General features: G+C 43.1%; 2 protein-coding genes across 2 annotated transcripts in view; one reads left to right on the top strand and one right to left on the bottom strand.

Moving 5' to 3' along the window:
• LOC131567057 (uncharacterized) overlaps window positions 1–6,453 on the top strand; it is a 32,599-nt gene extending 26,146 nt beyond the window's left edge. The window contains exons 5-6 of the mRNA XM_058818530.1: window positions 1,152–1,264; window positions 5,834–6,453. Of these exons, the coding sequence (XP_058674513.1) occupies window positions 1,152–1,264; window positions 5,834–6,403 (683 nt within the window). The 3' untranslated portion in view covers window positions 6,404–6,453. The remainder of the gene's footprint in view (window positions 1–1,151; window positions 1,265–5,833) is intronic.
• A 14,707-nt stretch (window positions 6,454–21,160) lies between these two features.
• On the bottom strand, window positions 21,161–26,063 carry TMEM200C (transmembrane protein 200C). Its single transcript, XM_058817582.1, has 2 exons — window positions 25,902–26,063; window positions 21,161–23,821 (listed from the first exon to the last, which is right to left on the bottom strand). Exon 2 carries the CDS (start codon window positions 23,777–23,779, stop codon window positions 22,139–22,141), a length of 1,641 nt encoding a protein of 546 aa, XP_058673565.1. The 5' UTR covers window positions 23,780–23,821; window positions 25,902–26,063; the 3' UTR covers window positions 21,161–22,138.
• Window positions 26,064–27,401: the final 1,338 nt, after the last annotated feature.

The raw sequence follows: 27,401 nt of genomic DNA, 5'->3' as shown, positions 1-27,401 counted from the left end.
AAAAATGAAATGGAAGCAGGGGATTTCAAAAAAGGCACTCAACTGCTATGTAATATGCTATTTTTTACACAGTTTCAACATTGAACCTCCTTCTTTCAGTGCCTAGGCAATTTAGCAGTAACAGAAAAGGATGTCAAGATGGGGGGGATCTGACTGGAAGAGCTACAAATGCTGCAGGTTTCCATAAAATGCTAAATTCCCCTCTTCCCCCCCCCCCCCCCCCCCCCATTTTATCTGCTTTATACAATCAAGGTATAGAAGTACTCCAGCCTTAGCCAAGGCTTTAATTGTAATTTTGGAATTACTTCTCATTGTTTAAGCTTAACTGTTGAGCAAAGCATCTAGTTTTTGCCAGACTTGTAGGCATCTGCCTCATGCAAACCTTACCTTGCTGTACTTGAGACTCTGCATCCCCAAAATCCGTGAAAACCAAGAACAGTCCAACTTGGTTTGACTTGTCATTAAAATCTTTAGCTGAAAGGCCTTGAAGAATATAAATCCTGGAGTTCCATGTATTTTTTTCTATGAAGGGTAAAACCTTATGGATTTATAAATACGTGACTGAAGTTTTTAAGCCAGTGACATCATAAACACTTTGTATCACAATTGTGTCTGGGGAAGGAGTATTATGTTTGTGTGATATTCCCTCCTGAATGGCTTTAAGTGCTGTGGTGTTGTAGTGGTTTTGGGAATCTAGCCACTTTTTTTTTTTTTTTTTTTTCTGGAAGCTCTTTGCTTCTTGCATTGCTGTTTGCAGTAACTGGGGAGAATCTGTTGTGCCACAGACCCCAGCTGTGGCCGCTGGTGGTGGCTGCATCTTGCTCCTGGCAGGGCTGCCATGGACAGATGCTTTCTTGAGCTCACCATTTGGTAGGGGATTTATGAATTCAGAAGAATTGTGTTGCAAACACAGAAGTTTGGATCCAGTCTCAGGTTTACAGCTTATGTCTGTATGTTATGCAGAACTTTGGTTTTGAGTACTTTTCTCAAATTTTTCTGTTGCCTGTGGTAGTGCAGCAACTGGTTACTGGGGTGTGTTTTAACCATCTTGCTCAAGACAGGGATGGTGGCTTTTTGTCTAACACCCCTGTAAATATTTTTCTCTACCTCCCCACTATTACTTATTCCTTTCTTATATTTTCCTTTTCCAGAAGCTGTGGAAGAATGCTTTATTGAAATGAATCTCGACATTTCAGGAAGTAAGGACTTCAAACCACATCTGACTTTCCTGAAGCTCTCTAAAGCATCAAGGTTGAGAAGAAGGGTAAGTAACTGGGTGTAAGAATATTTTTCCTGGGATCAGTTCTAGTGATTACTTTTCCTTCAATGAGATCCTTGGGATCTAAGCAATAATCACTGCAACTGGAGAACAACATAACTTCTCATATTTAACAAAGCTTGTATATAGGCTGCTCAACACATTTGTGTTTGTTCATATCTGACTGAAAGAAATGAGGTCTGTTGTTAATACTCTGTATGACTCTTGTAGAGTACAGATTGCTTCCCCTCCATTGTGGCTGGTCAAATCTGCACAAAAACAATGTCGAGCTGATTCCACAGGGCAGGATGGCTTCTGAGCAATATTTGTCTTCTGACTAATATTTACCTCAGAACAAGATTAATGTCATGTTGGAAGTCAGGCTGCCTTGATTTATACTAGAAGTGTGTGATGTGCTTTTCTAACCTTTCCTGCACCATTGTATGGGTTTTATCACAAACAATTAAAGTAAAAAACAACTCTGATTAGATTGCTCATTTCCCAGTGGAATACTGTCCTGCTTGTTTCCAGAAATAATACTTGTATTTATGAGGTCAATGTATTGCAAACCTGAAACACTAGAGGAGCATGCAGAAAGGAAAACAGAAAAAGCTATAATAGCTGAAGAAAATGACCTTGTTCAAGTACTTTGTATTGACTTGATATTAGCCTTTTGTGTACATGATAAAATCAAAGTTGGCTAGGACTGATAGAGCCTCCAGCACAGAACTTTCTTTTATACTGCCTATAGGGATTTTCATGAGCAGAGGCATCTGCAATGTCTAATGCAAAAGAAACCGCACAGTAGGCATGTAGGAATTACTGTTGACTCTTGTCTGGAGTATTTTCACACTTCCTCTTACTATGAAATTTAAAATTAAAAAATAGAATTGTAATTTCCTGCATGCTCTCCTCTTTTGATCTCTAGCACTAAATATAGCCTAATGTCTCATAACATGATTTATGTATGCTGTCTCATTGCGTACATATATATAATATGTAAGTGTATAGGTCTTTGAATGTTAGAATATCAAGTGGTATGCCCAGAAGCGGATGCAGTGTCCCTGGTGTGGCCTCACCAGTGCTGAGCAGAGGGGAATTATCTCTGTCAATATGCTGGCAACATTCCTCTTAATGCAGCCCAGGACACCACTGGCTGCCTTTGTTGCAAGGGTATGCTAGTGGCTCATGGTCAGCCTGGTGTCCACCAGAACCTCTAGGTCCTTTTTCTGCAAAGCTTCTTCACAGTCAGCTGTCAGCCTGTACTCGTGCCTGGTTCACTCCTCCCCTGTGGCTGACCTTTGTGCTTTTGTTCAGCCTCATGAAGTACCTGTCAGTTCATTTCTCCAGCCCACTGAGATACCTCTGGTTGGCAGTACCCTCCAGTGATCAGGCACTTCTCCCAGCTTGTAATTAGTGGGAGGGTGAGGGTGCACTCTGCCCCAATATCTAGATGTTTAATGAAGATGCTAAACAGTTCTGGACCCAGTATTGGCCCCTTGTGTATATCTCTAGTTACCAGCCTCCAAGTAGACTTTGTGCCACCAATCACTGCCATAGGGAACTGGCTGTTCAGCCAATTTTCAGTCCACCTCACTGTTTAGCCAGCTAATAATTCATCAGCTTTCTCTATGGAGATCTCACAGGAAACAATATCAAAAATTTCCCGGACTTCAGCTAGACAATATTCACTGCTCTTCCCTTGTTTACAAAGTAGTACTTGTTTCTGTGCGAATTTGTTTTCACAATGAAAATATTGCTCCTAAAATATTATTTTACAGACTAGGGTTGTGAAACTGGAGTAAGACCATATATTGAGTTGATTATTGGGGGCATGTGAACTCTGTAAGTTCATGTACAAATCTCCCTGAGGTTAGTAAGGCTCAAACCTAGATATAAACTCAAAGACCACTTACTGCATTTCTTTCAAAATACAGGACAAATAAAAAGAAGGAAACTGATTACTTTTATAATATCCCGTTCCTAAACAGTGCAGAAGAGAAATCAGCCTTCCCAAACACTAGAAGATGCCAAAGTATGAATAAGGCAAAATATCACTTAAGTTATTATGATGCCATCTACTGGCTGTAATTACTTTCTTTATACCATAAATAACTGTTTCCTCAAAGAAAGTGTGCTGTTTAAGTATTTCACACAGTTGAAGTGCTTCTTAAATGAAGCTTAAGAGGTAATTGCTAAGGCAGTTTATATTTTATATCTCAAGCACATTTGTTAATGAGAGGTATGTGATGATACTGGTGATGTAGCTGCAGACTTTGTTCTCATTTGTGGGGAAAGAGCAGCTGGTTCTCTTTAAAACTGATACAGCTGTAAACTTTCACCTTGAGAAGCTGTGCATCTTTGGCTTTAGTTGTGTGTCTAAATATCTCAAGAGGCTGGAGAGATCTTGGATTGTGTGCTTTTTATTCTGAATAGCTACCGAAGGAGCAGTATGTGCTGTTTGAAGATCAGGTTCCAAATGGGCAGTGTGACCCTGGCATAAATAAAAAATATGGGCTCTTCAGGTGTTTTGATCTCTACCTTTTCAATGAGCCAAAAGGAAACAGTTCACCTCTTAAGAGAATCCACTTCATTACTTGTAGTAACAGCCTTCTCCAGCACACAGGCAACACAGTGTGGGCTGTTAGCCTTTAGTGCTGGGCACTGCCTGCTCTCACCTCTGCCAGAGCAAAGTGGTGGATCAAGTGCCTCTGTGCTAAAGTGGAAAATGTTTGCTTGTTCCTTTTTATGCTGTTCTAAGTAGATTCACTTGGTGCAGGTGTAGAATTGGCTGTGGACTACACTGGGTTGTGAGAGAATATGCTTTTTAACAAATATTAACAAGTCACATACTTGTATTAAAATATTGGGTGCTTTTTAATGGAAGGGCAGTCCTAATCTTGCCCTCTTCTGGCTGCTTGATAAGTTATCTTCAATGATGTGACCTTACTCAGGTTTCCATTATCCTCCTGGATTACCCAGAAGACAGCCCATGCGCAGTGTGTCTCTGCATTTCAGCAGAACTTGAACCTCATGGCATTTGGGTGACAGCAGCTCCTGGCTCCTGAGCAGCCTGCCTCTGACTGACACATGGGTGTCTCTGGGGCACAGAAAAAGTGTGCTGTTGGTTTATTTAAACTTTCAAGTGTTTTAGTCACCTCAGGCAGCAGTGCCTGATGGTTTGATGAGTTTGGTTATGAAGCTATTTATATCTGCTTCTACCCAGGTGACACTGGCTGTTCTGGCTGTCCTCCCACAATTTCCATGCTGTGAACTGCACATATCCCCCTGCTAATAAGTCTGTCATTATGAGGAAGAAATCTTGTAAAAAATGCTCTTTTTTTTTCTTCCCCTGGTGTTTGGAAGCAGGTCTGAACAAACTGATTGAGAATTCTTTGAGGCAATGTGCTGCAAGGAGCTCCTTGGAGCCTTGTTAGCTCACATACTCATTAGGTTAGGAGAGGTGGAGACTATTCTCTGTTTAATGATTCATCTGTCCTTCATTACATCTCCATATGTGCCCCTAGCATATGTGGTTTGCTATAGGCTAAATGCTTTGTGGGAGCCCCTTTTATAAATTGGCAGCCTGTTGCTGTCTGAATTAAAGGCCTGGGAACCATGGAATTGTTGGGTTTCTCATCCATCCCCAGTGACACCTGTACAGGGCAGCTAGTGCTGCTGTGCACAAACTTGTTGAGGGGGAGAAGAGCAAAGAAATCACTCTGTGGAGCTGCTGATTTTTGGTCTTGACAGTCATATGATTTCTAAGTATGTGCTTTGATATGGCAATAGAAGTGACTTTCCTTAGGCTGAAAAGAAGTGTCAGTGTTTAAAAACACATCTCTAGGAGTGTACCCTTTCAGTTGTGTCAACTGTTGTAGCATTTGGCAATTGAGATACTGACAGTGCTTGGTAGCTATCTAAGAGCTGCTGAGGTTTTCTTTTTCCTTTCTGCCTTGCTGGAACATTTTCCTAGTTAGTCATCAAGTTAAATTTCTTTTGAGTATTTCTTCACAGGGATGAAGGTGCATGAACTCTATTTCTAACCTGTCTTTAGCAAACATTTTAATTACTGTTGTGGAGAGTGAGCACCAAGGAGAAGGGTTAATTTTTCAGTCTGCTAAGACAGCTTTAAGATGAAATTGAGTAAGGTGAACTCTAGCTGAAATCAAGCAATCCCTCCTAAAGGCAATTCAGAATAATTATATATGGTAGCTGTGAACTTGCCTGAAGTATCTAAAATTAAGTGGTTGCATTTAAATAACAGTAGGTTAAATTGATCTGATTTTGTATATTTGCCATGTTTTTTATTCTTGAGGAGGGTAGAGTAGATGGAGGATTGGGCAAAAGCCAAGCTTCCCATAACTTTAATTTGTAATGGTTGGCTTTTCTCAGCATCAACTTAAATACTACCACATGAAGTTGATGCTGTTATCCTAATTAGGTGTGAGGTGGGTGGGGTGGTGTTTTCTTTGCTGGGTTTTAAGATAATACTTGACACACCTTCCTAAAGTGCATGAGTATTTGTGCACCTATACTATACACATAATGTCATCTTGCTCTTTGAATAAATAGGGCTTCAGGAAAATTTGTGCAGACCTGTATAAAGAATATGAAGACAGCCACTTTGGCACAGAGCTCTTCAGTCGGATTGATCTCTGTGCCATGCGTAAGAAGAAGCAGGAATCTGGTTATTATTACTGTGAGTGCTCAATCAATGTGGGCTCCAGTAGTAGGGAAGAGAGTAAAGAGCAAGAAATGCAGACAGAAGATGTGGGAGAAGCAAGCAGTGAAGACCTCACAAAAAATGTAGCAAAAGCTGAAATAGGAGAAGCTACTGCAAGCTGTAAGCTTGCCTCAACAGCAGTAGCTGATGATAAACCATCTGAAAATGCTGCTGAGGCCTCAATTGCAACTAAAGAAAAGGAAATCAATGAGGCAAAGGGACAGCCTGAAGCTGCAGATGGGACTTTTCCTACAGCTGGAGATATCTGCTCAAAGTCAGCACTTGGTCTGCTGCCAGTAAGTTCAGATGTGTTGAAAAGCTTGGAAATGGAACAAGAAAAAGCAAAGATAACAGATGGTAGTTTGCAAAAAACTGAAGCAACAGAATATGCTGAACCTGGTCAGACAAGTTTGAGATAAAGTTGTTGCAATCCTTGGTGAACTTGGTGAGGATGGAGAAGACAAACAGGTACAGTGGGGCTGAGGTCAGAGGAGTGGGTATGGTGAGTTCATTTTTTGCAGGAAACAATCTTATTCAGAGTCTGATGAAAAAAAGTAGAGCAAAATCTGAGGGGAACATCACTGAATATTGTAATGGTGAAATGCCTGGCTCAAAACCTGTACCATCAGTGTGTGTGAGCATGTGTACTGCAAAGACAAGTGAGCTGTGGTTTATAGAATCAGACCCTTCAGCAGCCACAAATGCTGTTGCCAGACACATTTGGTGCCCAAATGCACACTGCTGCCTTGGCTGAGCTTCCTTCTGCCCTGCTTCATCCCCTGCCCCGGGCCTGCACCCTCAGCTTTTCTCCTTTGCCTGCCTGCCTTCTCCTCTCTGATTGCTGCCTCAAGACCCCTCTCTTGCTTAACCCCTAGAGCCGCTCTCATTTGTGACTCAAGCCACGATTGCACAGGGTCATTCAGTGCATGTCTGTAACAGGTAGATGGTGTCAGCTGTTAACACACCACTGTGAAGTACATGCTTCCCTCTGACCTAGTAGATACTTAACGAGAAAATTATTTTGCCCAACTTGTGGAAATTGCCTTTTTGGAAGAAAACGAGGTACAGCACTAAATACATTCTTTTGTTTTCATCTTCCTCTCCTTTTCTTTATCTAACGAATTGTCTTTACAAAATGCCCTGAGGAGGGCACAAGGGCGCTTTTCTAAAGCGGAGTTTTGGCCGGGGCTGACGTTTCGTGGCCTTGCCCTTCGCTGGCCGAGGCCGAGCGGAGCTGTGCCCGCTGCCCTGCCGGCTCGGGGCGGCGCTCCCGGCGGAGCCCGGCGGCAGCAGCGCCAGCAGAGGGCACCGCTGGAGAGCCAGATGCGCCGGGAAGGGACCGCGCATCCCGGGGAGCGGGACGGGAGCCGGCGGGCACCTGGGAAACGTCTGTCTGTATGTGCTCCAATTGAAAAGAGATAGATACTTAATACTTTGTATTTTAACATCTCTCTTTTTTTTCCGGGTGGGGAAAAATAAGTGTGCAGTTCAAATTTTAAAAAAAAGTGTGTGATCAAGGATCAAGAAGTAGCTCCTCCTCCCCCACCCACCCCCCTCCCCCCCAAAACAAACTGTTGAAGCATCAAGCCTATTTTGCTTCCCTGCAAGGTGGGAATACACGTTTAGGCAGAATGGTCAGGATGCACTCTGTTAAATTAACATCAGGCTGGTTTAAAACTTGTTACCAAACTTTTGAAAAAAAAAAAAAAAAAACAAAACCAAAACCACAAAACAAAGAGCTGTATTGGTACAATTTTCACAGGGAGTGGAGGGAAACAGCCCTCCCATGCCAGCCACTGTGCAGGAGGAAAGGGAAGGCTCTGCATTTAATGAACCTGCTTTGTACTCACTCCGGGGTCTGTCAGATCCCTTGTGTTGCAGTGCTTGGCAGAGCATTTATTTTTATGTCCCTCCACTGAAGGTCGTGGACTTTGAAAAGGCTGTCCCCAAATGGTCTTCTAAATGCAAATTCCAGAGTAGCTATTCCCAGCTTCTCTGGGGTCTTCAAAAGGCAGCTAAATTGTTAGAGGAAGCCTACAAGGTTATTTTGGGAGAGTACTTAAGAGTGGACACATCAGGGAGCATCTCTATATCAAGGCCTTCTGGATTATTTTTTTTTTTTCAGGAACTCTTGCTTCAAATGTACACTAAGGACACAATGTTCCTTAGTTTTGCGTTGTTTTTTTTTTCCCCAATTCAGAAAAGGATTAGCAGCATCATTCATTGTAAGAACTGAAGTGGGTTCAATAGCCTAGGACCAAACACACTTTACAACATGCTGTATTTCTTCTTATTGAAAATGTTAATTATCTTTTTATAGACAGATGGCACTGGAGTGTAGCAAATGCATGGTGAACCTGCACTCGTAAACATTTGGGGGTTTAGTGTGTACAGGTTCCAATTAAGTTTAATTCTGTTTTAGGGTTAGTATAATGATAGTATGGTAATTAATTTCACTTATCTTGGGAGCAGAGTAACTTGTTTTGGGACATTAAGTTAAATATACTTAAGTTGTATCATTGTGATTAATCTTGACAATTCAGAATAGTGCTTGAAACCATATATCTACCAAATTCATCTATTTAGTCTCTAATGACAACCAAGCCAAAATAAGCTTCTGTAATTCTGTTCAAATAATAACATATTTTCTGCTTTATGGTGGAGAATATAAAAGAAGTAATAAATAAGTCTTAAATTTTGTTGCTGTTCTGCTTTAGCCAAGAGTTTTTGTTGCCTGTTATTTTTTTATTCAAATTAATTGAAATAGATTTGATTATTAGACACTTATGATGTAAAACAAGAGGGAGAGAGTTTCTGAAAAGAAAATCTTTATAGGGCTGAAGATTAATTGTCCTTCTTTACGACTACTGTAGGAAAATTACACTCTGCAAGTCAGATCCAGAAGGCAGTTTGATTCACTCTTTATGATTCCTGTATTTGCTGTTCTTTCCTATGATTTTCTCTTTTTAGTCTCTAACTTGCCTGGGGTTTTTTTTCCCTTTGAGTAATTTTCTTTACAAGCACTAGTTGTTAATGTAGAAATGCAATCTACTACTTTATTGTAATTGAATTTATTTGAATGTAACTTGAATTATTGAAATAATGGCACAACATTGGCATTGGAGAGAGCTTGCAATAAATACTATCCACTGTGACTTTTTGTGTAAGTATTCAATGATGAATTTCACTGCAATGATAAGTACTTTCCAAGCAAGGTGGGAGGAGGCTGGTTATACCTGGATGTTAGTTAAACTAGCTATTCTAATAAATAGGATGCCAAAGCCAATGGAAATAATGTTCTGTAAATACCTCATCATGAATACCATGGTCACTGTTAGGCACTAAACATCAGATGGGCCAGTTCTTTCCTGGATATTCCATATTTTGGAGGTCAGATGCAACTAAACAAGAGCTGTGTTAAAACAAATGAAAATTATATTGGTTACTTCAGCTGGCTTTCCCCTTCTGTACTCTTGTACTTTCTACATATGCAGAATAAAGCAGAGACACCTCCTTGTTTCCCTACATTCCGTGTCAGGAAGGTGCCAGCCTCTTCAGCTGGCACTGCAGAGCCAGTGGAAAGGTGACAGCCTCAGGCAGGATCCCTACACCCATCCTGACTGATCCTTTAACTAGGAGCAGGAAGTTGCAGGGGGGTGAGTGGTAAACTGACCTTCTTGAGGCATTTTGTTTCCATTTGATTTTTTTCTGCTGTTGTTAGCCACAGTTTCTATGGTGTAGTGTACTACCAAGGCAGAGTCCTACCCTGTTTCCTTGCATGCAGGTAGAAGGAATAATCCCTCATTTTAAAACATTTAGCAACACTTGCTGTTGTTCCTCAAAAATGCTTATGTAAAAAACAAACACAAACAACAGCAATAAAAAGGCAAAAAACTTGAAGTTTTTTGCACATTCCCACATTCCTTGCAATGTCAGCATGACCCCCGGCTGAAAAGCTGCGGGCTTAACCAGGAGAGAAGCTTTTTTATGGCACTCTGGAGATCAGAGAAAACTCTGGATTTCTCTCTGTTAAGAAATTTTCCCTTCTTTTCTCATCATCATATTGTCTTGGAATTCAAAGTAGTTGTTGGAATGAAAGATAAGTTTAATAAGTATTCCTGTTGAAAAAGCCATGTCCTGAGGAATATTTAAATGTTGGTAAATACTTTCTTTGTGGAAGTAGCTATTCAGAGTTAGAACCAGAAGAACACATCTGGAGCCCCATAAATCCTAAGCAAGTTAGTATAGTTTTATTCTCAAAACCATTCCCAGATGGGCTTAAATCCAAGCTCTGTGTAAGTTTAACACCTCTGAAGCTGGCTTCCAACCATGGGTTTTGGCCACTGACCTCTGCAGCCAAAACCTGAAGCAAATCTTATAAAAAGAGTCCAAAAGAGACTATTAAATGAGAGCCTACTTTTCTTGCTCATGAAAGAAAAATTAATTTCTAAAAAGTAAAATTTTTTAAAGGATTGAATGCCCACCCAGGGCTTTTTTTTTTTTCCCACTGTGACATTTGATTTTCTAATAAGAAAAGTGCTTTTTAAGATCAGCTGAAAAAATGAACAGATTCTTTTAGAAATTTTATTTAAAGTTTTTTTTATCTAAGTTGCAAGATGTGGGGTGTGAGTGCTTATTTCAGAGGTGGAAAAACAGATCCTGTTTTTAAACTGGACATAGCACTTAGATAATTCCATCTTTGAAATGAAAAAAAACCTTGTAAACTGCTGCCTGGCTGTTTGCTACCCTTTGAACCTTCAGTTTCTTAATGTAAAAAAGAGAAATGAACATCTGTATGAGATAGTAGTTTATATCCCTGTTTGCCAGAAATCCAGCATTTATTATCTGCTGATGGGTGCCTAGTTCAGCTTTCATGCTGTTGAGTAAGAAAAAAATATACTGAATAAGCATTAAATAGTGGCAAGTAAATATGTTGGAGAGAGCTGAGCTTCTAATGCACTTGTAAAGTTTATGGAATGTTTCACTTTTCTTTTCCTTAGACAAAGAATCTGCTCAACTGCTTGTCAATGGAGAACTGGAATCAAAGACCTGTTAAAGGTTTTTCTTTTGATAAATCCCCTTTAGGTGGAGGGCTGAGCTTAGGATGCTCTGTGGTTCATAGGTGTTTTTCAGAATTAAGCTGACTTGAGGTTAAATCCTGCTCAGACTGAAGTGGAGGCAGTTCCATCGGTGACACTGGGCTCTTATCTAATTCTGCTGAGACCAAATCAAATCCCCAATTTTCTGCATGATAAAGGCTGTTATTGAGAGCTGCTGGGAGTTCTGAATATTTTTGCTAAAATAAATTTGATAGAGAAATGCAGAGATTCTTCTGCCTGATCTTTTTAAGGCTTTGCTTCCAAATACGGTATCCTAATGTGAGCGTGTTTCTTCACAGAATAATAATTCTCTTATCTGTATAAAATCTATGGGCCTGATTCTTGATTCGTATCCCAGTGGGGCACTATCTCCTTGTGTTAGGTGACCTGATGGAAATCCAACCTGGACAGATACCTTGGCCAGACAAGAAGGAGGCTGAGAGGGCTATGGGAGACTTGGCAGCTCTGCTGACAAAAAGAGTTTCTTCTCTCACCTTTAACTTTGTGGGAAAGACCTTTTTGGTCTTGGTTTACTTTACTTAAACCCACTAATTAGTCTCTGAGGCTGATACTGAAATTATTCTATCTACTAATTTCACACATAAAGCATCCAGAAATTATTATTTCCAGAAATAATCAAATTATATTGAAACATGTAAAACATAATTAAAATAAAATTATATTGAAGCAATATAATTTCAGCCTGGATAATTGAAACCATTTAGGTACTGTTATGAAACCCTTAACAAAATGTGTTATAAATAAATACACTATAATGGTAATATATTATCAGTCAAAACCCAGATGAATCTTGAGTTTTGCTTAAAGTTATATTTTAAGATATGTTCCAGGGCATTTTAACTGCTGCTGGCACCAGAAAAACTTTATATGTGTAAGAAGTGATATAAATATAATATTTCAGGAGCTTAATCTTTGAGGAAAAAAAAAAAACTGAAAAGAGATGGACACCCTTGTGGCAGTATTTGTTTTACTTTTTTTATTTCCTTCTCCATGTTTTGCTCTCCACTGAGGACAAGAGCCAGGTATCTATTCCTCAGCATATCTGCACATCTTATCTCTTAACTTGTCCTATGCACCAGCCCCACTCCTGTGCTGTCACCCATTTTAGTAGTGGCAGGACTTGCAGTGACACTATTCTGTTTTTTTAAAGCAGAAAAGGAGAACCTTTGCTTAACTGATCACTATTTATGTGATAGAAAGCAAGCAGTAATGCATGCGAAGGCAGTCCCTAAAATCAGGTTTCCCTCAACCTGTAATAGCCAGGAGAAGTACTTTTACATTCAAATCTGCCTCTCAAAAACTTAAAGTACACTTCTCTTCCCATTGTCAGGAGCATGGCTTTGTAGAATTCACTAAACTGATTCACTGCCCCATCACTAGACCACCTCTTAACACTGCCTTTCCTATTGCTGTTTATTTTTTCTGCTACTCTTAGTTTATTCTTCCTCCTATCCATTCATCCAGTTAGGCATGAGGCCATACACTTCTAAGTCTTCCATGATGCTTCTGCACTTGACTGCATTTCCCAGCTGGAATGTTTTGTTCGGTTTATTGGTGCAGAGCAGGATGCCCAATGCCACCCCTTTGAGCTGCTAAGGGCTCTGGGCTGGCTCCCTTTGGCAGCTGTTAGTCTGCTGCTTGTAAGCCCCTTTTGTTCTGGTTTGCAAGAGCCCCTGTGGCAGTGGGGGCACCGAGCCATCCTGAAGTCTCTGAGCTGCTGGAATCCTCCGTGGAATAACCGAGGAAGTGTACTGTAAATAGAAAGTGGGGCCAGCACAAAATGGAATTGCAGTAAATGTAGCAGCAAGTGTACACCAGGGTCTCACAGAGCAGCACTTACACTTTCCTTTGCAGATGCTGGTTGTTTAAGAGCAGACAGAACGGGCACAAGTTCTCCCTGTAGTCTCCAATTTACTCAGATGACTCAGAGAAGCAGCAGCAAATTGCAGGGTTTAGTGTCAGGGGCTGTCCTGTGTCAGGCTGGCTCCAGCCTTGGACATGTGAGCATATCAGCCATCGCTTGTCCATGCCCCATCCCTGGAAGTGTCCAATGCCAAGGTGGATGGGACCCCCAGCAGCCTGGTCAAGTGGAAGGTGTCCCTGCCCATGGCAAAAGGGTTGAAACTGGATGTTCTTGAAAGTCCCTTCCTTAAATCATTTAACCCTTTAACTCAAACTATTATATTCTTATGAAATGCTCCTGTTCTTCCTGGGCTCCTCTGCAGGGTGAGCTGCCATGCTGAGGCTGCTGCTGTCACCTCTGTCCTGTGGGTCAGAGGGTCTCTGTGCTGCAGCCTGCAGTTGTAGGAAATGCTCCACCAGTCCCTGGAGGAGGACTGGTGGAGCATTTCCTACATCCACTAGGGATGCACCACTCACAGTGGTGTGGGGCCTGGAAACAGCAAGTTGGCACTAAGCATGTCCTTTCTTGGGAATAACTCCTGCCTTGAGTTGGGCCCTTTCCCATGTGTTTGACTTAAGATGCAGTACTGATGGGAAGAGTTCCTCTCTCCTTTTGAACAGCTTCCATGGGCTGCAGGTGAGCTTCTTGGCATTGCCTTCAGTTACTACTTGGGCTTTCTTCTTCTATTTTTTTTTTTTTAATTACTTTTTGGCAACTTGTATCAGGTTCAATCTAACCTCCCATTTCAAGCAGCTCTGATTACCAGGTCTGTGGTTTTAAATCCTCCTGCACTGAAATCAGCTATTATTTACTCATTGCCATCCCCATCTATGACACCTGTTTTAGTCTGAGTGCATATGTTGCCCCATGTGTTGCACCAGAACTTCAGATTTTAGCATTTGGCTGCTCTTTGGGCTATGCCGAAGTAATGTCTTTTCAATCAGCACAACCATGCTGATTTATTTACGTCATGTTGATGCAGATTCAAGCATGTGTAACAATTGCTTACACTCCCTACCATAACAGAATTATTCAATTAAACAAAAGCTGATTAAGTTGTAGCCCTTGACAGATGAGAAACAGAACAATTCTCAGGACTCTTCATAGAAGGAGACTTGCTAATATTTCTATATTTGAAGACCATAAAACCAGTGTATTATTTACTATTTCAAAGTCATTAAAACGACACACTCCCATGGCTGATAAAACACAGATATTTCAAGAGAAGGCTCCAAACTGGATATTGCTTCCATTTACTATGTGTTATACAAATAGTCTATCATCTCATGTGGTTGGAAGGCAAACAAAAGAGATTAAGCAATCCAGCATCATAGTATGGATTATTTATCAGCATGTGTTTTAAATGAATATATTACTCACTTTGAATCTCCTACTAACAAAAATCTTCTCAATCCCCCACATTGCCACATGTATTCTGTTTTTATGTTAAAAAAAAGAAATGCCTTGTGAACATCTAAAGATATTTAGGGAACAATCTTTATTTTCTCTGCACTCTATAAGTATTCCAACTGCTCATGGGAAACCACAACTCATTTTAAAATAATTTGAATAACTTATGCTATAATTTCCTAATGTTTTGACATCTTGAATTTACAGAAGTATCTTGGAATGTATGAACTGATGGTGTGAGAATTTCATTTCTAACAAGAAACTGAATTTTAGGATGGCAATTCTAAATAAAGGATTTGTTGTCAATCTAAAGCTGATTCTTGTTTCCCACCATTTCTTCAGGCTGGGATTAAACAAAACACTTGTGTTCACTTTATCAATTTTGCTGAAAAACATATGTCTGTTATTTTTATAGTGGCAGAATTACCTGAGTATATTTGCCTAAATTGCAAGTGAGATTTATCTAGAGGTCTAAACTAAGCCAAGACATTCTGCAGAACATTTTGTGAGGTACTTAGTTGCTGGCAGGTGTTGAACCATGACAGATATATACCTAATTTCTTTGCCAGAAAACATTGCTGTTGAGATATCTGTTGCCTATGTGAGAATTCAACCTTTTGGTGACTCATTAGGCAGCCTAAAATGTTTATTTTAGTAGAGGACTGCATTTCAATTTGCCAGTGAAATGCAGAGAGCTCTTATGGAGGGTGTCATGAGTGAAACCACAGGCAGCCATAGGTGGAAGCAGCCAAGAGCTACTCACCAGTCCTGGTAGAACTGCAGCATTTTGTGGTTCCTGTTTTTGCCCACATTTGACAGCCCAAAACTACAACGACAAGTACAACAGAAACTCAGTGACTTGTTTCTTTGCTTTCCATCTTTGATAGTGCCTTCTTGGCATCAGAAATTATGCAACCTGCACTTTTGTTGGCTTTTTTTGCTCTTTAGGTAACTCCTGGGGCTTGTTAGGTGCCATGCTGGCAGCTGACATTCAAACAGGTGATGCCTAAAAGCTGCTGACCTTCCATACTCATCATGTAACCCTTTTCTCTCTTCCCAGATTGTCAGTGACACACATGTACCAGCCAAATGGCTGCTGAGACACAACCCTGCTGCAGCATTAGGAGCTCACTGATCCCAGAACCATGCTACAGCTTCTGTTCAGGTTTTCCTGTCTGTGTGCCAGAGGGGAGCCAGTATATCCCAGCAGAGAACATTGCTAGGAAGACATCCCCACCTTTCCTTTCCATACTGGACCCAAGCAGTACTGTAAAGAGTGCAAGTGCTTCATTAAGGTACCTGCAGCAACTCTGGTTTAATGGTCTAAAAGAAACAACTTCCTTCCACAGCTTGCTCGTGGTAAGAGATGATGAGAGATGCAGCCTCAGCACTCGTCCTTGTTTCAGTGCTGCCGCTCCAGACGCTGTGCACATTGCAAAGACAGACACAAGGACAGGAACTGTTCTGCTTGCATTTTCAAGCCTCGAGGTAGCCTGTAGTGTGAATTACATTAGCAGTGCCAGCAGACAGTTTTAAGTTTCCAAAACCCAAGGAGCTGCTACTATCATCATCTTATGCTGTGTTACCACAATAAGGTAATAAGCAGTGCCAGACTTTGCTTGTTCTCATTTTAAGTTTCTCATTTCAAATAGAGTATTATCAGCTGTCTAGTGGTACTTGTCTCCTTAAATATATTGCAGGGAGGTCTTGCTGAGTTATTTTGTGTAATATTGGGTGCGATGAGTCTAAAAGACAGTCAACTAAATTAGCACTTCAGTGCCTTACATGCAGAAAGAGGCTCTGTTGAGTTGAAGGATGGATCTCCTGTTGGAGGACAAGTGTTCATGGCTCTGTTCCACAGCAGGCTACTTGCATGGTTTGGAAACATCACTCAGAGGCAGATACTTGCATGCTGTCCTCACTGAATACTGGTGCCTATACTCTTCTCCATTTAAAGAAAATAAAAATCTGGTCTTTGCACACTTTTTCTGTGGCTGTAACTCTGTCTTGTTTTCACAGAGGAAGATAGTTGTGCTCTGTACCCAAGATATGAGAGAGAAAAGTACATTAAGAGGTCATCTGATACTAATTTAATGGGGAGTCTGAAAGCATTTTAAATAGTAGTTTCTATTAGGCTCTGAGAACAAATTGCCTTTCTTTAAAATGAGTTTTGACTGTAAATTCAGGTGAATTAAAAACCTGCTGTACTCCTTAGAGAAACCTTAAGTATACTTCAGGAATGAGGGAGGAAGGCTAGTCTATGGTGTTGCAAAAGTATCATATTATCCCATTAGGAATTTATCCTTATGGGGCTGACTCTGGTGGCTTTTATGTGCCTTGCAGGCAGTTTTGTGTGAGACTTTGCCACAGGTTTCTGTGCTGCTCCGAGGAGTGAAGGCAGCTGCACTGCACCCTGTACAAAACCACCTTTCTGCAAAGTCTTTAACAGCTTCAAGTCTTGCCAGAACTGACAGTCATGTTCTGCATTCCTGCTTCTTAGGAGGCTGATTTAGCTTTTGGCAACAAAATGGGAGCTGTATGGTACTGCCAGCCTGCTCTCAAGCAGGTCAGGCAGGATCATGCCAAATCTTATGAGTGATGAACAAAATGCAGTCTGAGGCTGTGTGCTGGTATTAAATCATCTGACGTGATGGTAAAACTTGATTGCTGAACATTCCCTTTTTACTTGCTATTCTTTACGTCAGCTATGAAGTTTAGCATGGAACAGGCTGCTTATTTAAAACCAAACCATCTCTACCCATTTTTGCCTTCCAGGCTGAGAGTATCAGCTATGTGTCCTTGGTAGAACCAAACTTGCCACATAGTCAGGTAACTCTGCTACCATGAAAATAATAGAACTGTCTTTCAGCAAAATTGATAAATAAAGTGAACACAAGTGTTTTTTGTAATCCTAGCCTGGAGAATTAGTGGAACACAAGAAGGGAAAAAAATTAATACTCAGAAATCACAGATTGAAACTTCTTTGTGCAGAGAAAGGTGAAGGAAACCTCATAGACTAAGCTATTAGCAGTGATTTTTGACATCTGTTTAGTTTGTATCTCTTTACATACTCTCCCCAAATAAGTTGTCTATCTCATTGCAATGTAATTTAAAAAGAATAACAATGTATAGAAACTCCTTTAAAAGTAGTATTTTGGCTTCACTACCTCTCTCTAACTAAAATGTAGATAAAAGACTAACTAGTTGAAACACACATGCCATGTTCCTCTATTTCCTGAATTGTCCTGAAATCCAGTCAGATCCTTTCTAGCAGCCTAGGTCTCACTCCAAACTTCACTGCCATTTTACCTGATTGTGTGTGCTTTTGTCAGATCTTTAGGGTTTCCTTCTGTCTCCATGTTTAGAGTGAAAGCTCAGTGGTAGAAAATAATTTCTACAGTGTTCACTTAGACTTTTCTGTTTTGGAGCTTCTAGAAATGATAAACAGAAATTCTGGCTTCTAAAATGAAACAAGAACAGTATACTCTTCCATGAAAGAATTTTTTTTCTGTGGCTGTGATAATTTATTTATCCTCTCAGATTGTGCCTGCCCATGCTGTGCATCTTGTTCACTGTTTGCAAGCCCAAACTTAAAACCAGTGTGAGTGGCCTGGCAAGTGATAGAGAAAACCTCTATTTTTTGTTCCCTAGAATTGAAAAATGCCCTCCCAAATCTATACTTTTATTCACTACTAAGATTTGACTAGTCAGCCAGCAGTGAGCGTTGTATTTTATGTGGGTTTTGTTTAGAAAGAAAAACTGCTAAGCATTACCAAAGGCTGTTCTTCCAACTGAAATCCAATAAGATTTATCATCCTGTCACCTCGTTTACTTGTAACAAAAACTGTGGTTTAATTGAAGTCATATTGCTACTTCTGTGCAAACTGTTTTGGCTGTTATGAAAATTGCAACAATCCATAGGATCTGTATTTCAGACTGCAGACCCAAAATTATGTCAACAGTTACCTAATTCAATGTTTCTGAGTGCACTATTTCTCACTGTTGGACAGCATCAGACCTTGAAAAGGCTCTAAAAAATGCACTGAAAAATACAGGTTAATAAATCTGGGCTATAGTCTTTTGCAGTAGGTCAGCTGATATGTCAACAGTTAGGCACTTCAGTAAATCAGTCCAGCCAAGCAAGCCAGGTTAATGCAAGGATTCTAAATACTTTGCTAGCCACTGAAAACTGAGCCAGAACTGGGTTACAGTTTGATCACGTCAGCAGCTTCTCCAGAGTCCTGAGGATTTTGTAACAAACAGCAGCCTGACTGAAGTACAATTAGGGCATTTGTCTGTCCTCAGACTGTCCAAACAGCATCTACACTCATAATGAGCATACACAGCCTCCCTCCTAGATAAGGGAGTATTCTGAAGGTTCAGGCAGAAATTAACTTTCCTGTGGAAATTTTATATAAATATCATAGCACTTCTATGCTGAAAAATGCAAATCAAACCAAAGCACACCTTTCTAAACCGAAATCTGAATTTTCTATAGCAAAACTGTGTGGCTAAGTATGCCATCTGAACATATCTTCAGGAACATTACTTCTCAAATACAGGGATTAATCATTATTTCTTAATAAACATTAACATTTTTTCTAAATTAGCTGATTTGAATTAATGAAATACTTCTTAATAAACACGTGTGACAGCCTATCTCTTCCTGAAACATGCAGGAAGCTGTATACTGGCAAGTAGAGGCAGTTCCTGGTGCCTGTCAAGGGCTGTGGAGGAAGCACTAGGTGGCAGGACACCAGAGAGGAAGGCTAGAAGGAACAGACTGGGTTGGAGGAAAATGCACAAGCATCCTGTGACAGGATGTGCAAATGATGGCCAAGAGGCAGCTGGCAGTGCTGAGAAGCAGTCAGGGCCAGCTCAGAGATACTCCAGAGCCAGTCAAAGCACAAACCCCATCACCCCCATCACCAGTGGGTCACACCAGGAAAGGCTCAGCTCTTTACCAGCTGCTTGTGCTAACATCAGTCACAGGGGGTGCACAGGGATTGAATCTCTCAGTCCTTGTCCAACATCAGGGTGTTGGAATAGCTTGCCCCGCTTGAATTTTAAACAAAGCTTTCTGACTCCAATTCCATCCCTGCACAAATTGCTCAACAAATAGTTTTAAGTAATAAATCTGCAAAAATAATGACTTGCAAAGACAGAGAGGCAGCTTTCTCTGCATAGTAATTTATAAGCTAGAAAATCACTCCTTGCTGCTGTTATTAAAAAATCCAGCTCAACTGATGAAAGTTCATGTTTCACATCTTTTTTGACAACAGAGGAACAAGCTATAATTTTACTTATTAAACACAAACTGGTATAATTTTGTCATTCAAAAGACTTTGCAGTAAATTGATCATCAGAATAATTACTGGCCTGCTTTGATTTAAATCAATCTAAGGAGTAACCAAAGGCTTTTTAAAGCTGGGGTTTTTTTGGTGGTTTTTTTTTCAGAGCACACTTCAGATGACAGAAGAAATATTTACTGAGAATATTTTAAAAAGCATTTTTCCCCCTCTCAGAATTAAACAAACTCCTGTCACATCTTCATGAGGATTCCACGCCCTGGTAAGTAGCACACAGCTTGTCTTTTCCCTTCACCTCCATGGAAGGTTTTAGTGTGAGACATAAACAGGATGTCTTCAGCTCTGTCAATAACTAGAGTCTGCATCAGTACCAGGTATCTTAGGTATCTCTGCTCACATGTATCTCATAAATCTTGCTGGACGTCACAGGAGAAGGAGCAGAAGCACATGCCCATGGAGAACTGACAGGAGAGATCCATGCATACGCCAGCACCAGCTGAGCCACCTGCTCACCACCTCCTGTGGTGCCTAATCCAACCCCATGCCAACCTAGACAGTTTTACAATGGATTTTTGCCAGCTGTGTGCTAGCAGTTTAGCAGCAAAAAACGCCACACTGACGTTCATACTGTCAGTGCACTGGTTACCACTGACAGGAGGAAAGATATTGCCACCTGGATCTCTCCTGATCAAGAGAATAAGGACAAGCACCTTCTGCTTCTCCCGTTTCAAGAATCTTACATGGCAAATTATTCTTTCTTTTCTTCTTTTCTTTTAAATTAGTCTTATTTATTACAGAATTTTGCAGGCTTATTAAATGCAATTGTGTTTAGTGATAGTTATAGTCCATCTTGCAATCTACTGTAATGTAAGTAAATATGTAGCTAAGCACTTTAAAACATGGAACCACATGAAAAATTTTAATTGCAACAGAAAGATTTCTGTCTGCCTACACATTGTGTTTGTTTAATGTTGATTTCTCTTCCCATAGAAGAGAAATGCCACATCCATATTTAAAATCAGAAGTATTGACAAAATCTCCTGAGTGCATAAAGCTGTTTTGACAAAACATGAGTGGCTGCCATGCTGCAGCTAGGAAAATGAAAACAGCTCATCAATTTACCAAAACTCTTCCTACAGGCAAAGTATTCTCCAGGCTTCAGGAAACCTGGTGCTCTTTCATGCAGGAAGAAATCCTCATCATGCTGAACTCAGTGAGAAACTGCTGCTGACTTCAGCACAGCCAGCTGCTATGAGACTGACAGGGTTATCATTATGCCTTAATTTTAAGCTTATGCACATGCATTCACGAATAGGAACCACAACAGCAGAAAGGCTTAATGCAACAGTTATAAGGGAACTGAAAAATCCAGAAGGAAGATGATGCAGTTCAAGATTAATCTCACAAAAAACCCTAATATGAATAGAAGATCAAACGTTTAATTTTTTTTCCCCTTAGAATGTCAAGATGTCACATTTCTTAGGCCGTCTGTCACAGAGCACTGTCAGAAATGGAGACAGAATCTGCTAGTTGAATTACAGTGTGATTTCTCAAGGATTGAATCAGTATTTATTTGAAAATTACACATAAATTATTAATTACCTCCTTAAAAGTATAAAGCAAGCCTTTGGCTTCATAGCATTTCTATAATCTTTCACAGTATAAAACGAAAGTTTGTGATATCTGTAATTACTTACCAAAATAAAGAAATTTTTTTGTAGGTTTTGTTTGTAAATATTTTATTAAAAAAACATCTTTTAATGCTATTAGTCAATACATGTGTAATAATACTTTGATAAAGTATCATGTAATAATAAGTATTTTGGATTCAGGAATGTAATGGTTTTAACTAAATCTTCAGAGCTCAGTTCTGCTCCAGTCTCTTCTAAACTGTCATTTTTTTCCAGAATTTAAACAAACTCATTCTTTGTCAAGGTACATCATCCTTAAGGCCTTGCAAATGTTTTACTAATTGAACCAAAACAAAGAGAGAGCTCGGCTTTCTTTCTGAAGACCACGTTGCTTTTGAGCTTAAAAAGGTGCCTGCAGCTTTCAAGCAGTTAGTGGCAAATCAGCAAGAAAGAAATCAGAGGAGAAGAAGGGGCACTTAAAAATCAAAACAGTAAAGTGCACAGCTATACCATCCAAAATTGTATTAACCTGATCCAAAGAACTTGCTGGACTGTGGATATTTAATACAATTTGGGTTGCATGAAACATACAATCACGAAAAGACAGAAAGGATTTTCTTTTTTCTTCCTGAAGTCATCTACAGGATCTATGGAATTCAATTTTCAAGGGTAACATAGTGCAGCTCTTTGGATATTGATTGTTTTCCTAGTCCACAAGGAGATGAAGAAGCGGGGAAGGTGTGGAGGGATGCAAGGTGTCCTCTTGCTGTCTCTGTTCTATTTAGATGCCCGTACTCTCCAGTTCCCCATCCTCCAGCCCTAATGCAGCATGTGACCTAGAAATCATAAAGAGTTTCTCTTTATTTGTGTACTGTCTTTGAGTTTGCTGGGATTGCTCCCCTGTTTGTTCTCTGCTGGTAGCCTTGAGGGGGTCCATCTGATCAACTGGTTCCTCCTCACAGTCCTGAATTTTACTGGCTGTGGTGTTGGCAACTGACTCCAAGGAGGTGCCTGCCTCCTCCAAGTGGCTGTAGCCCTTATTGCTGCTGGAAGGCTCAGACTGGGAGCTCTGGGAGTCCGTCCTGGTGATGGCAGGAGGAGCTGAAGGGGGCGATCCTCCCAGATCTAGAGATTCAGAGTAGCTAGGAGACGCCTTTACCAAGAGGCTGGATTCCAGGACCCTCCTGACAGCTGGTGACCGAGGTGGCTCAGGGGAAAGGGGACACCTGGCATCGGGCAAGCAGCTGGTGCTCTGCCGCCTGACAACCAGCTTGTGCCTCCTTGTGCCACAGCCTCCCTTGATGGGGCTGCTGCTGAGGTCAGTCAGGCTCAGTTCAAACTCCCCCCGTGGGATCTCCTGGGCTCCCCGCTCCCCAGGCGGTCTGTGCCAGCCTCCCCCTCCGCTGCTCGGCCCCAAGGGCAGGAGGGTGAAGGTGCTCAGCGAAGAGCCGACGATGGAGCTGGCTGTGCTGCAGCGCCCACAGCTGCCCGCGGGGCTGCAGGGTGGGCTGGTGACGGGGCGGCCAGCGAGGGCGGCACGCTCCCGGCAGACGCTGTACACAGCCTCAGCCAGGCTGGGTGGCTGCGGGGGGCTGCAGAAGGAGGAACGCTGCGGTGAGGACACCAGATCCGGTGGGGAAAGGGAGACACCCAGTCCTGGTGGCCACGAACTCTTGGCCAGCATGGCTGCAGCACCCAGGCCTTCCCCGCCGGGCTTCAGCTCCAGGCCCCGGGCCTGCATGTAGTTGACAAAGCCATTGAGAGGGGCTGAGGCCGGGGTGCCTCCATCCTTGGCCCGCAGGCTGTGGGCATCGATGACGGTGGAGTAGAGGTCACGCAGGTTGATGATCTTGGTCTTCTTGTCACGGTTTTCATGCAGCACCGCATTGGCGCAGATGAAGAGGAAGATGCCGATACCCATGATCAGAGGGCCCAGCACCTTCAGCTTGTCTGAATGCAAGTAGCTCGAGAAAAGATGAAAAAGGAAACCTGCTGAGGCCTGGGGGGATGAGGAAGTAGGGGCAGACCTACCAGGGGTAGCAGTGGTGGAGGTGTTGGCTCCAGGGGGTGACTCCAGGTGGATCCCTGCTTGCAGCCTTCCCTGGCTCTCGGAGCGGTTCGTGTGGGTGCCGCCCTGTGGTGCTGGGTGCCGGCCCTTGCCAAAGCTGCTTTCCCTGTACACCTGGCTGGGCTTTGGCCAGTAGCCCACCACAGCCAAGGCAATGCCCACCAGCAGCACCAGGATGCCACAGAGGGCGATGAAGCCCGAGAGGGAGCACAGCTTGAGCTTGCCTTTCACCACCACCACGTCATTCTTGCGCTTCTTTTTGGCCTTGCGTTTGCGTTTGGGGAGCTGGCTCTGGGGTTTCAAGGGATCCTGTTTCCTGGCCGAGATCCTCAGGAGGCCTCCAGTGGCAATCATGGCTGGCTACCAGCGCACTGCCCCCCACGGCCACTCCAGCTCCTGCAGTGAAAGGGAGAAGAGAAGATGATGAGAACCAAGGACAGACCTGCAGCGCAAGAGATGTGTCTGCTTGCCTTTCCTCCTTCAAAGTCCTGGAAACTAAAACCCTGAACAAGTGGGATGGAGGCTGACACCAACAGGCAGAACTCTCTTGCCCACACAGCTCCTGTGTGTGAGAAAGAAACAGGCAGAACAACAGCATCAAAGTGGCTGCGTGTCCCACTATACTCCTGCCAAATAGCTAAATGATTACTTTATACTCCAGGTAAATGACAAACCCAGTAGTATCTACTAGAGTGAACAAAAAAAGATCTCACTCATTTCAGAAGGAGCCTGCAAAGCACCAGAGCTCAGAGGACGCCAAGCCCCATTCCCTGATATGTTCTGGGGTTACAGTGCACACTAACTGTGGTTAGTGATGTCATGCAGGATTTGAGGGGATGGGAGAAATAAAAGCAAGAAGGCAGTGTATTTGATCTATAGATTCCATTTGTTTCATTACTCTACTTACACATTACTGTAGGGAGGGTTAAGCATATGACATGTCTTGCTTAAATGAGTGGGAAAGGAATTACTGTGAAATGCACAAAGGAAACATTTAAACCCTGGAAAGTGGTGCCTTGTGAAAAGTTTTTTTCAGAGCCATTTGCACTTGATCTGCAATATTAGAAATTCATCTCTTGCCTGCGGTCTAGAGGCATCCCTAGTTTGGGAACATGTGCAATGTTCCAGGTAACTGTTATGTAACACTGACAAATTCAACCCCCTCCTCCCTGCCCTCAGAAAGGGGAGATGGCTGGCAGGTAAGAGATGGAAGGTCAAATCCTATTAGAGAAGTGAAACTCCATGAGTCACCTGGGGAAAGCACCTAAAAAGTGCTTGCAGGGAAACTGGCAGAGGACAAAACACTGAGCATTTGTGGCTTTTGTCTTACTGGACCATCAGAACTCATCTCTCTGTTCCCGTGATCTGAGCTAAACCACACAGTGTGTAGGAGCATTTCTGCACTGTGCAATTCTTTTTGGAACCTATTTCTTCATTATACCGAGAAGCAGGATTCCCTCCCCCTTTTCTCTTTCTGAGCATCGTATTATTTTTTTTCTTTGACGGGGCAAAAGATGACATCACTGAATATAATACGACTCACAAAGTTCAATTAATTGCACTGAAAGGCAATTAAGTAAGCACCTAAAAAAAAAGCCCCTTGCCCCTCTATGACTGTTCAGCCTTTAAATACCATGTCTTTTCTGTTCTAATGCCAGAATTGCCACATATGCAGCAATATTGTGTCCCATTTATTCTGTTTGTATTTTCCCCAGAAAAAAACAAAAAAAGATGGGTGTTGTCAGCAAGGACGTTGTTAAATTACTCTCCGAGGTACTGCACGCTCAAAACAAAGGGCAGAGATTTCTCTTTCCTATGGCTGAACTATTATTTCTATTAAAAATAGGAAAAAAAAAGAAAAGAGAGCACATTTTGTGGATGCAAAAGTGTAATTTTCGGGGCATGCTTTGCTGTAATTGCCGATTCTTTGATCTCATTTTCTGCCGCCCCACTAGCCAGCTGCCCGTCTCCTCTCCACGGTGATAACAGATGGTCATCAGCTCCGAGGAACGCTCCCAGTCCGGCATCGCCTGGCACTTACTTTCGGCGATGGCGAGAGCAGCGCTCGGCAGGCGAAGGAGGGCACGGCCGCGCCTCCGGCCATGGCCAGCGGCCGCAGTGCCGTGAAACCGCCCGGACGGGAGCGGCGGGGGCTGGAGCCGCATCCCGCACGAACGGACCGAGACCCCCGATCCACGCCGGCAGCCGGACCCGCACGCACCACGACTCTGCCCGGCGAAGCCCAAACACCGCTGTAACACCACTAACAGCACCCGCCCTAACTGCTTCCCCGGGCTCGCCCGCGGGACTCACCGGGCTCCGGCCGGCGGGACGCCCGGCACCGACCGCTGGGGCGCCGCTGGCTCCGGCCGCTGGCTCCCGCCGCCGCCGCGGCACAGCGCCGAGCTCCGCCGGTCGGGAGCCGCCGGCGCACGGACGGAGCCCCCGCTCAGGACGGAGGTGCGCGGTCACTTACCGGGGAGAGCCGGGGAGAAGTCCGGGCGGGAAGCGGGCGAGCCGCCGTGGGGAAGAAACTTTCCAGCCCGAGCGAGCATCCCCGCCCCGCCGCCGCTCACAGCCCCTCACGGCGGACGGGCGGCGGGGCTGGGCCGAGCGCCGGGCGCCCCCTCGGCCCCGCCGCGGCCGGGCGCCTCCTCAGGCAGCTCCGCGGGAGCGCTGCCCCCTGGCCACGCCGCATCCTCCCCGCCGCGGGGCCGCCCCCCGCAGCAGCGCGCCCGCCCTCCTGGCGGAGCCTGAGCCGGGGCCGGGGCCGGTGCCGCCGCTGCGGGCGGAGCGCGGCTCCGCGGCTGGCGGCCGGACCCGGCGCCGTTGCCAAGCGACGGGAGCCGTGACACAGGGAAATTGCGGCAGGGCGGCCGCCGCCCCCGCCACCTGCGCACCTGCGCCCGCCCCGATCGCCGCCGCGCCCCGCAGCACCGCGGCGCCGCCCGCTCAGGGCCCGCCCCGAGCGCCGCGACAGCCCCCGGGCTGCTTTCCGCCACTCCCGTGCTGGCAGCCTCATCTTCAGACTCCTCACTTTTGCGTTTCCCCCGCCCCCCCCCCCCCCAGGTTTGCCGGAATACTTATGGAGAAAGTCAAGAAGCAGGTGAAAAGATGAAGCAAGAGGTTGAAGAAGAAAGCGGCAGTTGAGATCCGTTAGCGGTGTCACCCCGAATATCTCAATTTCAGCAGAGAATGGGAAACAATGTTCTCTTTTGAGCTACTTTCTGAAAAGTGATTAAATTGAAGCTATCACCTTAGTGAGGCGTAATCCAACACGTCCCGTCACAGTGCTGCACTTATTCTTGGGAGGAGATGGCTGCTGATTGCTTCAGTCAAGTCTTGTTAGAGATTCACCATGATCTAGAAAAGCAAATCTCGGGCAGGTTTTTCAGTTAATACAGAAAGCTCATCCTGTGGCTTAGGGTTGCTCCTGAATGTACATAGGAGTGTTTGCTGGGGTGGGTGGACTGAAAACTTGGGGTTTTGTACAGTAGACTTAGAGTTCTTTTGAAGCTGGAGTTTTACCTAGCCTGAGCAAAACCAGCTATCTTCTACCTCTACATGACGTCTTGTGTCGAAGAGTGTGGATAAAACAGCCTGGCAGAAAGCAAAGGGCAATAATGAAAATATTTGTCAAATGATGTCTTTAAAAATAAGACTTCCAACACAGATTGGGAAAATTGTCAGAGAGGTTATGCATATTCAATTAAATTGTATGTATTCCAGCCTCAACAATACTGCAATTCTATGTTCACCCAGACCATGCCATTTTGCATCTTTCACTCCAACCATCAGTTCCTGGTTTGAGACCAAACAAATCCTAAAGCTGCACATATGCATTTTAATGTCATTTGCAGTTTGTCTCAGCAAAATCATTTGGGACACATTTTTTTAGTACATATATAACTTTTGGTTATGCAACAGGCTTGAAATTTAAGATTTATTATTTAAGAACTTCTTTTAAATATGTGCT

Source organism: Ammospiza caudacuta, chromosome 1 (assembly GCF_027887145.1).
Source record: "Ammospiza caudacuta isolate bAmmCau1 chromosome 1, bAmmCau1.pri, whole genome shotgun sequence".
Taxonomy (NCBI): domain Eukaryota; kingdom Metazoa; phylum Chordata; class Aves; order Passeriformes; family Passerellidae; genus Ammospiza; species Ammospiza caudacuta.
The sequence above is the reverse complement of the archived record's forward strand: the minus strand, read 5'-3'. Positions and strand labels throughout refer to the sequence as shown.

What these genes read in the sequence shown, in the direction of transcription:
- TMEM200C (XM_058817582.1), bottom strand. Translation starts at nt 23,779, where the DNA reads ATGATTGCCACTGGAGGCCTCCTGAGGATCTCGGCCAGGAAACAGGAT.